Source organism: Chiloscyllium plagiosum, chromosome 31 (assembly GCF_004010195.1).
Source record: "Chiloscyllium plagiosum isolate BGI_BamShark_2017 chromosome 31, ASM401019v2, whole genome shotgun sequence".
NCBI lineage: Eukaryota > Metazoa > Chordata > Chondrichthyes > Orectolobiformes > Hemiscylliidae > Chiloscyllium > Chiloscyllium plagiosum.
In genome coordinates, this window is record NC_057740.1 from 18,424,010 (window position 1) to 18,434,747 (window position 10,738).

General features: G+C 41.6%; 1 protein-coding gene across 4 annotated transcripts in view; it reads right to left on the bottom strand.

Moving 5' to 3' along the window:
- LOC122565289 (ran-binding protein 3-like) overlaps positions 1-8,447 on the bottom strand; it is a 109,437-nt gene extending 100,990 nt beyond the window's left edge. For 2 of the 4 annotated variants that reach the window (XM_043721087.1, XM_043721086.1), the window contains exons 1-2: positions 8,346-8,447; positions 1,476-1,534 (exon numbers count right to left, since the gene is read on the bottom strand). In XM_043721087.1, coding sequence (XP_043577022.1) covers positions 1,476-1,534; positions 8,346-8,367 — 81 coding nt within the window. In that variant the 5' untranslated portion in view covers positions 8,368-8,447. Of the gene's footprint in view, positions 1-1,475; positions 1,535-8,027; positions 8,310-8,345 lie in introns of those variants that run through there. The other 2 variants (XM_043721089.1, XM_043721090.1) reach the window with 2 other exon arrangements.
- Between the last annotated feature and the right edge of the window lie 2,291 nt (positions 8,448-10,738).

Below are 10,738 nucleotides of genomic sequence, written 5' to 3' on the forward strand. Positions count from 1 at the left end.
GTTGCAACGGAGTGAGTGGAGGGCTGCGTGTTCCGAGGGTGAGAGGTTGGAGTGGGTGGGAGGAGTGTGGGAGTTCAGGTGGCGGTTAATATCGCGGCGGCAGTTTGCTATGAAGAGGTCGAGGGCAGGTAGGAGGCCAGCACGGGGTGTCCAGGTAGACGGGGTGTCAGTTTTTTGTCAGTTTCATAAATGATTTGGATGTGAACATAGGAGGTATAGTTAGTAAGTTTGCAGATGACACCAAAATTAGAGGTGTAATGGTTAGCAATGGAGGTTAAATGAGAGTACAATGGGACCTTGATCAGATGGGCGAATGGGCCGAGGAGTGGCAGATGGAGCTTAATTTAAATAAATGAGAGATGCTGCATTTTGGAAAGGCAAATCAGGGTTGGACTTATACACTTAATGGTAAGGTCCTGGGGAGTGTTGCTGAACAAAGAAACCTTGGAATGCAGGTTCACAGTTTCTTGAAAGTGAAGTGGCAGGTCGATAGGATAGTGAAGAAAGAGTTTGGTATGCTTTCCTTCATTGGTGAGTGCATTGAGTATTGGAATTTGGGAAGTCATGTTGCAGCTGTACAGGACATTAGTTTGGCCACTTTTGGAGTATTGCATGCAATTTTGGTCTCCCTCTTATAGGAAGGATGTTGTGAAACTTGACAGGATTCAGAAAAGATTTACAAGGATGTTGCCAGGGTTGGAGGGTTTGAGCTATAGGGAGAGGCTGCAGCTATTTTCTCTGGAGCGTCGAAGGCTGAGGACTGACCTAAAACTGAGGGACATGGATACAGTAAGTAGACAAGTTCTTTTCCCTGCGGTGGCAGGGGGAGTGGGTGAGAGTCCAAAATTAGAGGACATAGCTTTAAGGTGAGAGGGGACAAATTTAAAAGGAACCTAATGGGCAACTTTTTCACGCAGAGGGTGTGTGTGTATTGAATGAGCTGCCAGAGGAAGTGGTTAAGGATGGTACAATTACAACATTTAAAAGCCATCTGCTGGATGTATGAAGAGGAAGGATTTGGAGGGATATGGGCAAAGTGCTGGCAAATGGGACCAGATTCATATAAGATATCTGGATGGTATGTACAGGTTGGACCAAAGGATCTGTTTTTATGCTGTATATCTCTATGACTCCAAGTGTGAATGAATAAAATAAAGCAATGGGTGAAGAATGATGTTAGAAGATATTGAGATCCGGTCTAAATGATAAAAAACGCAATTCACAAGTATTGACCAAGGTTGAAGACTGTGAGAAAGATACACTTTTCCCCACTGGATAATGAATGCCTGTAACAGACTTCCAGGAAAAGGAAGTAAATTTGGATTGAAGTGGCACCCTTCAAATGAGACCTTATTTACTATATGTTGAGTGTATTTTCTGGGCAAGATGCTTTGAAGTTAAAATTTTCAAACTGACAATCCTACTGCCCTCTAAGACATAATACACTAAAATAAATACAAATGTAGAATACTTACCTTCTGTCCTTTCTCGTTTTTCTGGAATACAAAAACAGGTGGAGCAATGGCAGGTTTCTCTGCAAACAAAGAATAAAACATGTATGCACATTTTACTTACAACTGCTTTCTCCAACAAGATGAAAACTGCAGAAATATTCACACTCATCTACACACAACTCTGTCCTCTGCATTTCCTTTCTTCCTTCTCACTCTCACAAACCACACCTTCTCAATTATCACATAGCCTTTTACTCTCCCCCTCACCCACCCATGTTTCAGCACCCCCACACATTATTCCAAACACATTGCCCATGCACTCACTTCATAATGCATTTGCCTCACTTGCTTAATCTCATACTCACCCCATGTACAGTCACTCAATCCAGAAAAGTACTCCTCAAAACTCACAATAACCAAGCACACAGCCCCATTCGCTACACCACCCTTGATTATGTATGGTCTCAATTATGCACACCAGACAAAACTCACAAAAAGCTTGTGCTCTATCACATACACATCTCACTTCAAGCACATGCTTAATCTAATACATATGTGAACGGTCATACAATCTGCTTATGCATATGTGAGCATTCTTTTGTGTACCCTCATGGCACCTATACCCTTGAGAATACTTCCTTCATTCTCCATCTTATATATGCTGTCTTACACACAGATCTCTCATGTATAAAGCTTACCTCACTGCTCACTTGCAGTCACGTTCTCTCTTGCATATGCTCTTCATCTACTCACACTTTGCTTTCCCTCCTCTGGGCTTTCTTGTACAAACTTTTCTTTAACATATGACCTGTCACATTTCCTTAGGTTCACATAAACACTCCCCATTCATGCAAGGTCAATCTCATGCAAAAGAACTCCTTTAATGCTGACTCCCACTTTCACTGGGTACATTTACTTTTTTTTTTAAAAAAACCTCTCCAACCTCCTAATACATTCACTTTGACATTCACAACTGTCATTATGCACAAATTGATGCTGTCAAATATAAACCATCTCAAGAACTTGTATCAACATGCACAGTTCCCAAATATGCACATTCACATACATGCACCTGCTGGTACTCTCACATTTCCCTTGTGGGTTCTTATCTAAATTTTCATTCAGCTTTTTCACACTACTGATTGTAGACAGACTCATGATCTTGATCATATAGACTACTGCACTCAGAAAAATCACCTCAAGACTCCATACACATTTATGAACACAACTCTTGCAGAATCTAGATTAGAGTGGTGCTGGAAAAGCACAGGAGGTCGGGCAGCATCCGAGGAGCAGGAAAATCAACGTTTCAGACAAAAGCCCTTCATCAACTCTTGCATACACTGTCACCAACTCAAACACCTGTACTTAAAAACACTTATGGAATATTGACCTTTATCTTAAGGCTGTTGGAATACAAAAATGAGGTGATGATGCTTGAATTGTAGAGTTTTCGTGACTTCCATCTGTAGCTGTTCAATTTTTGGCATGCAGGAAAAATTAATTGGTCTTGTTGGACGACAGCACAGACTCACCATAGAATGACAGAGCACGTCACAAGACCATTCAGCTAATCATGTCAGTACCAGATTATAACTCCCTGTATATAAGAAAACATTCTCCTATCACCTACAATCTTCTCTTAATGCTTTAATTTCTGACCTCCAGTTACTGACCTTTCTGCCACTGAAAACAGTTTCTCCTTAAAACCGATTAAAACATCCTTTTGATATAAGCACTCAAATTTCTTCTTAACCCTCCATTCTCCAAGAACAGTTCCAGATTCTCCAGCCTGTGCAGTTATCTGAATTTGGTCTTCCTCCTGGTTTAATTAGAGTACCGTATACACTTGCATATAGGTCGAATTTTGAAGGTATTTTAAAATCTGAAATTAGGGGGTCGACTTATACACAAGGTATAATTTTCGAGGGGATGCGTATTTATCTATCAAATAGATAAAATGGGAAATTTACCCTCCTGGCAGCCCCCTGATCCCTGGTTCTGGAACGTTCCCTGCAATAAGTTTGGGTTGCAGTAAACTGCAGTTAGCTGAAACCGACCCTGCGGATATGGCGGTCGCTCTGTACTGTCGTTTCATTACAGTAATTGTGAAAACCTGGAGCGAGGCACAACGGTTGGCGGACTGGAAGACCTGGAATGGAGCAGTACGGCCAGCAGACTGGAAAGTCGGAGCATAACGCAATGGACAGGCACACTGACTCATACATGTTGATCTATAACTGTGAAGAACTACGGTCAACTTATATATGGTGTACATGGAAAATACAAGTTTTTTGGCCAAAATATAGGGGGTGACTTATTCATGAGATCGACCTATACACAAGTATATACAGTAAATACACTCCACACCTTCTCCAGTGTTTTGATGGTCCTCCAAAACTAGTGCCCAGAATTAGATACAATACTCTAAGTGGGGCTCCACCAGTATAACTTTTGATTCTGCACACCGAGGATCAAATTGGTACACAACAGGAACACAAAATAGGCTGGCAGAAAATAGCCAAATTTGCATCATGTAGTTTTCGTTTCTGAAAACATTACCAAAATCTTCAATTTCAAACTGGGTAAGAACAGCTAATCTTCAATAAGAGTTTGAACTGTTATTCAATGCGTTTCAATGGAAAGCTGGCAATTTACTTTGAGCTTGTTGGCGTTCAGCAATTTCATTGCCTGTATCTCTAAATAAAGCAAAACATACATGACTTAATTAACAGTCTCATCTTGTCGGCTACTTTTTCTACATATACTACAAGGTCTTCCTGTTTCTGCACCTATTTAATGGTTTCAATCTAAACGCTCTGCTTCCATATCTTCAATTGCATCACTCTCAGCTATATAAATAGTGCAGTAAAGTGTTAGGGGAAAACAGTGGCTTAAAGTGTTAGGGGAACATTTGTTGTTCAAAATCTTGAATAGTTTTTAAAGAGTAAATAAAAGAGGAACTTCTTCCAGTGGCAGAAGACCAGTTAACAGAGCATGCAGATTAGAGTCAGGATGGTAAAAGACTTTTCACCCCCACAGTGAGTTATTGTATCCTGGAATGCACTGCCTGAAAAGCTGTTAGATGCAGAATAAAAGTAGTATTCAAAGACAACTTTGGTCGATCACTGAACAAATAAAATTTGCAGAACTACAGCGATTGAGAAGGGAATGGAATGAACTGAATAGCTCTACAAAACAGCCAGAGATGCAACAGTATACATGACCACTTTTTGTACTCTATAATTCTATTCTAGGATTCTTTAAACTGTCTGTCTTCATTATTCAAGCTCAATCAAGTCAATCAAACACTTCTCCTTTAACAAATCCCTATTAGCTTCCATTTTTGAACCCACTTTTCTCCAAGCAGCAGTTAACTGTATCCCAGATTTTTGTCTCTAAAGATTATCTCACCAAACATCTGATTGGATTGCAACTGCCAGGATTACCCCTTCCACTTTTTTTTGGATTGGTGGTGTATAGTTGCAATTCATCATTCATCTAGCACCAATCCCCTATTCAAACACAGTTAAATTATTGTGGCCAGATTTCCATCCTTTACCTGCAGAAAGGAATCACTTTTTTGTTCCATCATTGGCAGCAACCCTCCTTTGACTATCTTTTAGGTTGCTCACTAAATTTATTCTCTCACACTACCTTTCGCAAAACATGAGAATCACCAGCAAGGCCAGCTTTTGTTGCCCATCCCTAACTGATTATATGATGATGATGATGATGATGATGATGAAAAGCTGCTCTCTTGACTCACTGCAGTTCAACTGCTGTAGACACATCATCAGTACTACTAGGAAGTGGGTTCCAGATTTTTGTTCCAGCAATAGAGAAGCTTGAGATGATGCAGATCCACATCAGGATAATGTATGACTAGATGATGATCCCACTGCTCTTGCGATAGAGGTCATGAATGTGGATGGTGCTGCTGATTGAGGCTTGGCGAGTTTCTGCATTTTCTGTATTTGATACACTCTTGCTACAACTGGATGTGGGAGGAACTAATGTTCAATGTCATGGACAAGGTGTCAAAAAAGTGGTCTGCCTTGTTCGAAAGTTGCGTCTCTTGAATGTTGGAAGAAATTCCTTCCCTCAATGTAGTGAGCCTGTGTATATCCTCTGCCACTAAATGGCTAAGGCTAAAACATTGAGCATTTTCAAGGAGTTAGATATACTAAAGCAATCAACAGGCATGGGGAAAAAGCAGGAAAAGGGTATTGAGCTGGCTGATTTACCATAATCATATTGAATGGCAAAGCAAATTCGAAAGGATGGCCTACTCTTACTTTCTATGTCCGTGTTTCTAAGTGCAGCGTATTTCGTCACACTCCTGATTATACATTGTAATTCGACTGAATAATAAAAAAGGATCACTGGACGTGGAACTTTAACTCTGTTTTCTTTCCACAGATGCTACCAGACTTGCTGAGTTCCTCCAGAAATTTCTGCTTTTGTAAGTGGAGTGAGGCGACAAAAAGATCAGTCGTGATCTTATTGAATAGCACAGCAGGCTCAAGTGGCCAGGTGGCCTACTCCTGCTCCCAGTTCCTATGTTCAAATCTTCACAGTCTGCAGTTATTTGTTTTAATCAAGGAATGATAGTTAGATTTACCCTTCTCAAAGATGGTCATTGCCTGACAGTTGTGTAGCAGAAATGTTACTTGCTACTATCAGTCCATGTCTGAATGATATCCAGATCTTGCTACAGAAAGACACAGAAGTTAGTGTTTGTGGTATTGTGAGTGATACTGATCACTGCACAATCATCAACAAACATTCCTACTCAGCATAGGAGAAAGGCCATTGATGAAAGAGCTGCCAGTAATTTAGGCAAGAGACCACCTGAAGGGTTACAGCAGCACTGTCCTCAGGCTGAGTTGAAGGCATTGAATAACTGCCACCATCTTTGTTTGTATTAGATATGACTCTAAGCAGGTAATCTACTCATTACATTTATCAGTTCCCTGAACTTTTTGATTTGGTTCTCTAGGACAAAGTGAGGGCTGCAGATGCTGGAGATCAGCTGAAAATGTGTTGCTGGAAAAGCGCAGTAGGTCAGGCAGCATCCAAGGAACAGGAAAATCGACGCTTCGGGCATAAGCCCTTCTTCAGGAATTCCTGAAGAAGGGCTTATGCCCGAAGCGTCGATTCTCCTGTTCCTTGGGTGCTGCCTGACCTGCTGTGCTTTTCCAGCAACACATTTTCAGATTTGGTTCTCTACTCAATTATGAAGTGGACCTTTATCATAAATCTCTTCATGTTTCATTTTAGTCTTGTGTATCTTTGGTCATCCATGAACCTGAAATCCTTCCTTTCCCATTCTTGAGAATGGTTCTCACCTCTACCAGAACTATCTTCTCACTGATGAACTGCAAATCCTATTTATGATGCTATCAGGGCTAAGATAAGTAAATGAAGACAGTTTGCAAAAACTTGGTTTGTTTTTATTTAGAAGTTTGATCCAAACAATGTCGTGAAAATGACTGAGAGAATTGATAGGATAGGTCCAAGGGAACTATTTCCTGTGATAGGAGAACCCAGAGTATGAATGCATAATCTGAAAATAAGTATGAAAATAATTCAAGAGTGGGATTAGCTAACATTTTCCCCACACTGAAGGTGTTGAGAAAATTCTAAACTCTGATTCAACTGAAATATTCTAATTAGAAATCAACAGCTTTTTGTTATATGCATATCAAAGGTTATGGAGAAAGGGCTGGCAAATGGAGCAAAGCCACAGCTAATCTGTAATTGAATAAAATGAGGCTAAATAGTCCACAATTCCTATATTAGAAAACTCTTATTCATCACTGCATTTTTTTTCATCTGTCCCTCGCTCCTTCATGTTCTTCTCTGCCATGAAGGCTTTTCACTCATTGCCATCACTCTGGACTGGGATGAAAGGCTTATTTTATGATAAAAGGGCACTGGATAATAGATACAGGAGAATATATTCTCTTGTGGACACTAAAACTGACATACAGTTTAAGGCAAGTTCTGTTTTGTAACATAGAGAGAATTATTTTTCTAGAATCTATAGCATGTGGAATTCTCTTCCACAAAAGGTTGTGGAAGCTGAGTCTTTAAATTTTTCAAGGCAGAACTTGATAGATTTTTGGTCACCAAGGAAGCAAAGGGAAGACAAGAAAGTGGAGCAGAGACTTCAATCCTGGCTCAACAGGTCAATGCCTTACACCCTCCTACTCCCCCTCAATCCAATTTGCCCCTCAATCCCATCTACTCATCATAATTTCCTTCACCCTTTTTTTCCTTCATTTCACTCTTATCCACACCACCCTCTAGCTTGATCACACAACTCTGAATCTAATCTCGCCTCACTCAATTTTCCCCTTATGCCTCCTCCCCCATCACTCCTTACTAACCAACTTCTCTTCCTCTTCACATTGATTCTTCCCCTAACCCTGATATTACACCCCACCCACTGTCCAGGTAACTTTCTCCATCTACCGTTTTCTATCCTAATCACTTTCAAAGCTTTCTCCTTCTCGAACGCTCCCCCCACTTCTCGTTTTTAGGCAGATTTATGTCTCAATCACTTACTGTTTCTCACTGTTTACCCCTTACAGACATGTCCTTCCTTTTCATTCTTTACTCTTTCCTCTTGTAGCTATCCAAACGAACATCACTATTTAATTTTGTTATTGATTTGTCTAGCGCTCTGGCCTGGTCAGCCGGTGTTTTGTTGTGGGTGTGTGCGTTCCGCTCCTCCCCCTCGTCTACCCATTCAGTAGACAGCGACACTGCACCGAGGCTGGAGCAAACACCAATCCCAGCTGTGTGCACATCTTGGACGATAGAGGCTAAATTCCCTTGCTTCAGCCGCGTTCCAATACTCCATACCCATTTTCACCTGCTTACCTTCATTTGCTAGATCCGCCATTTTAGGATTCTCCGCGTCCCCACAATACACCGCGAACGGAAAATGGCAATGCGCATGCGCCCTTTCCTGGCGGCGCCACTTTTTTGGGGGGGAAGTCGGAAAAGAATCTCACGCATGCGCACTTGGTACTGAGCGCCCGCGGGATGAGGGAGAGAGCCGTCAATGACGGAAAGTCTGCCAGAGAGCGCACGCGCATTTGGTGTCGGTTTCTTGGGGGCGGGACTAATCGTCGTTCGTGTAGTGCGCTTGCGCCGCATGCATGCCACCACGTGACTTGATCGCTGTCTAGTTGGGATGGCGAGGGGCCAAGAGATTATTTTCCGGAAGCGGTGTCATAGTCAGTCACTCACCCAACGGGTAGTGGCAGCTTCATGAGTGATCGACAGAGAAAAAACGGGAATAAGTCGGATCTTTTACAGGTCCCGTTTGGGGCTGTAGTGCGCATGCGCCTTATCTTGGTGAGCCGAGTTAAATCTCGATTACGACGTTCTGTCTGAGGGAGTTATTGTCAAACAGGTTATTGGGATTAGAGTGCGTCATACAAATGCAATGCACTCCAGATGCTTGGAATTTGAAGTCAAAACGGAAATGCTGGTTATGACAGATGATCAAGGCCTTGGAGCTGGAACATTCTCCGTCCCAGTGATGCTGCCAAACCTGCAGAGTGTTTGCAGCATTGTCTTATTTTTACAGTGAGAGGTAGACATCTATTGATTAAAAATAAATGTTCAACATGGCTGGCCTCGCTGTTATAATCACGTGATTGTGATCTGTGAATTGATAGCATTCATTACGACAAACATAGAATGGTTACAACAGTGGGCCATTAGATTTTTAACGTCTCTGTCAATGCATTTGCTTAGTTCCACTTTCCTGCCTTTTTTTTGTAATAATTTTTCCCTTCTGCAGTGCTTTAAACTGCAGTTTAATGTGGAGGCAAATCTGTGTAAAATCAGAGGCATCTCCTTTGAGCAAATGTTGTCTCCACTAAATACTAAGAAAATCAGTGGTGTCTAGAAAAATTTCAAAGGCCAAGATTAATTTTGAAAAATCAGTATGGATGTAACCTACTTGGATATTAGCAAGGCTTTTCACAACAGCATGGCAGCCTGGTCAAAAAAGTATAAGCCAAAAGAGAGTGGCAAATTGGATCCACAATTAACTTAGTGGCATGAAGCAAAGGTTAGTTGTTGACAGGTTATTTTCCCACTGGAAGTCATGTTAACTTGGAGAGCTGCAGACTCGATACTTAGCCCTTGGGTTTTTAGTTTATATCAATGATGTAGGTGTTCTCTTAAGATGCATGATAAAGATGTTTCAAATTATATGAATCTTAGCAAAAATGTGTCTTGACAGTAAAGAGAAAGACTTTAGACTGCAGAAAGATATAGATGGACAGGTTTGTTGGGCAGAAAATGAAGAATGGAATTCAAACAGGAGAAGTAATACAGCAGGCAAGGGGACATACAGTACATTAAGATACTGAGTCGTGTGGAGGAACAGAATTCCTTTGGAATTTTAGGTTGCACATTTCTCTGAAAAACAGGATAGATTTGAGACATAGAAAATAGGTGCAGGAGTAGGCCATTTGATCCATAGAACCTGCTCCACCTTTCAATATAATCATGGCTGATCCATTATTTCAATACCATGCCCCCATTCCCACTCTATTCTGTTCTTTATGCCTTTATATTTAAAAATCGATCTATTCCTTACATATTTTCTGTGGCTTCATCTCGACAGAGAGTTTCACAGGTTCACCACCCTCTAATTGGAGATATTTCTCCTCATTGCAGTCTGAAGTGGACAACTTGTATCTTGAGACTGTGACCTGTTTCAGTAATCACTAGCCAGGGGAAACACCATCCCACGAGGTAGACTGTCCATCCCTATCAGAACTGTAAATTTTGATGAGACCCCCTCTCATTCTTCTAAACTTCAGTAAATACAGGTCCAGTCATTATAATCTCTCATTTTAGAACAAACTTGCCATCCCAGGATTCGGTCTCGTGAACCTTTGCAACGTTCCCTATTTGCAACGCACCTCCACACATATCATCTATTGCATCCTCTGCACCCGATGTGGCCTCCTCTATATTGGGGAGACAGGCCGGCTACTTGCGGAGCGTTTCAAAGAACACCTCTGGGACACCCGGACCAACCAACCCAACCACCCTGTAGCTCAACATTTCAATTCCCCCTCCCACTCCACCAAGGATATGCAGGTCTTTGGACTCCTCCATCGTCAGACCACAACAAAACGACGGTTGGAGGAAGAACGCCTCATCTTCCGGCTAGGAACCCTCCAACCACAAGGGATGAACTCGGATTTCACCAGTTTCCTCATTTCCCCTCCCCCCACCATGTCTCA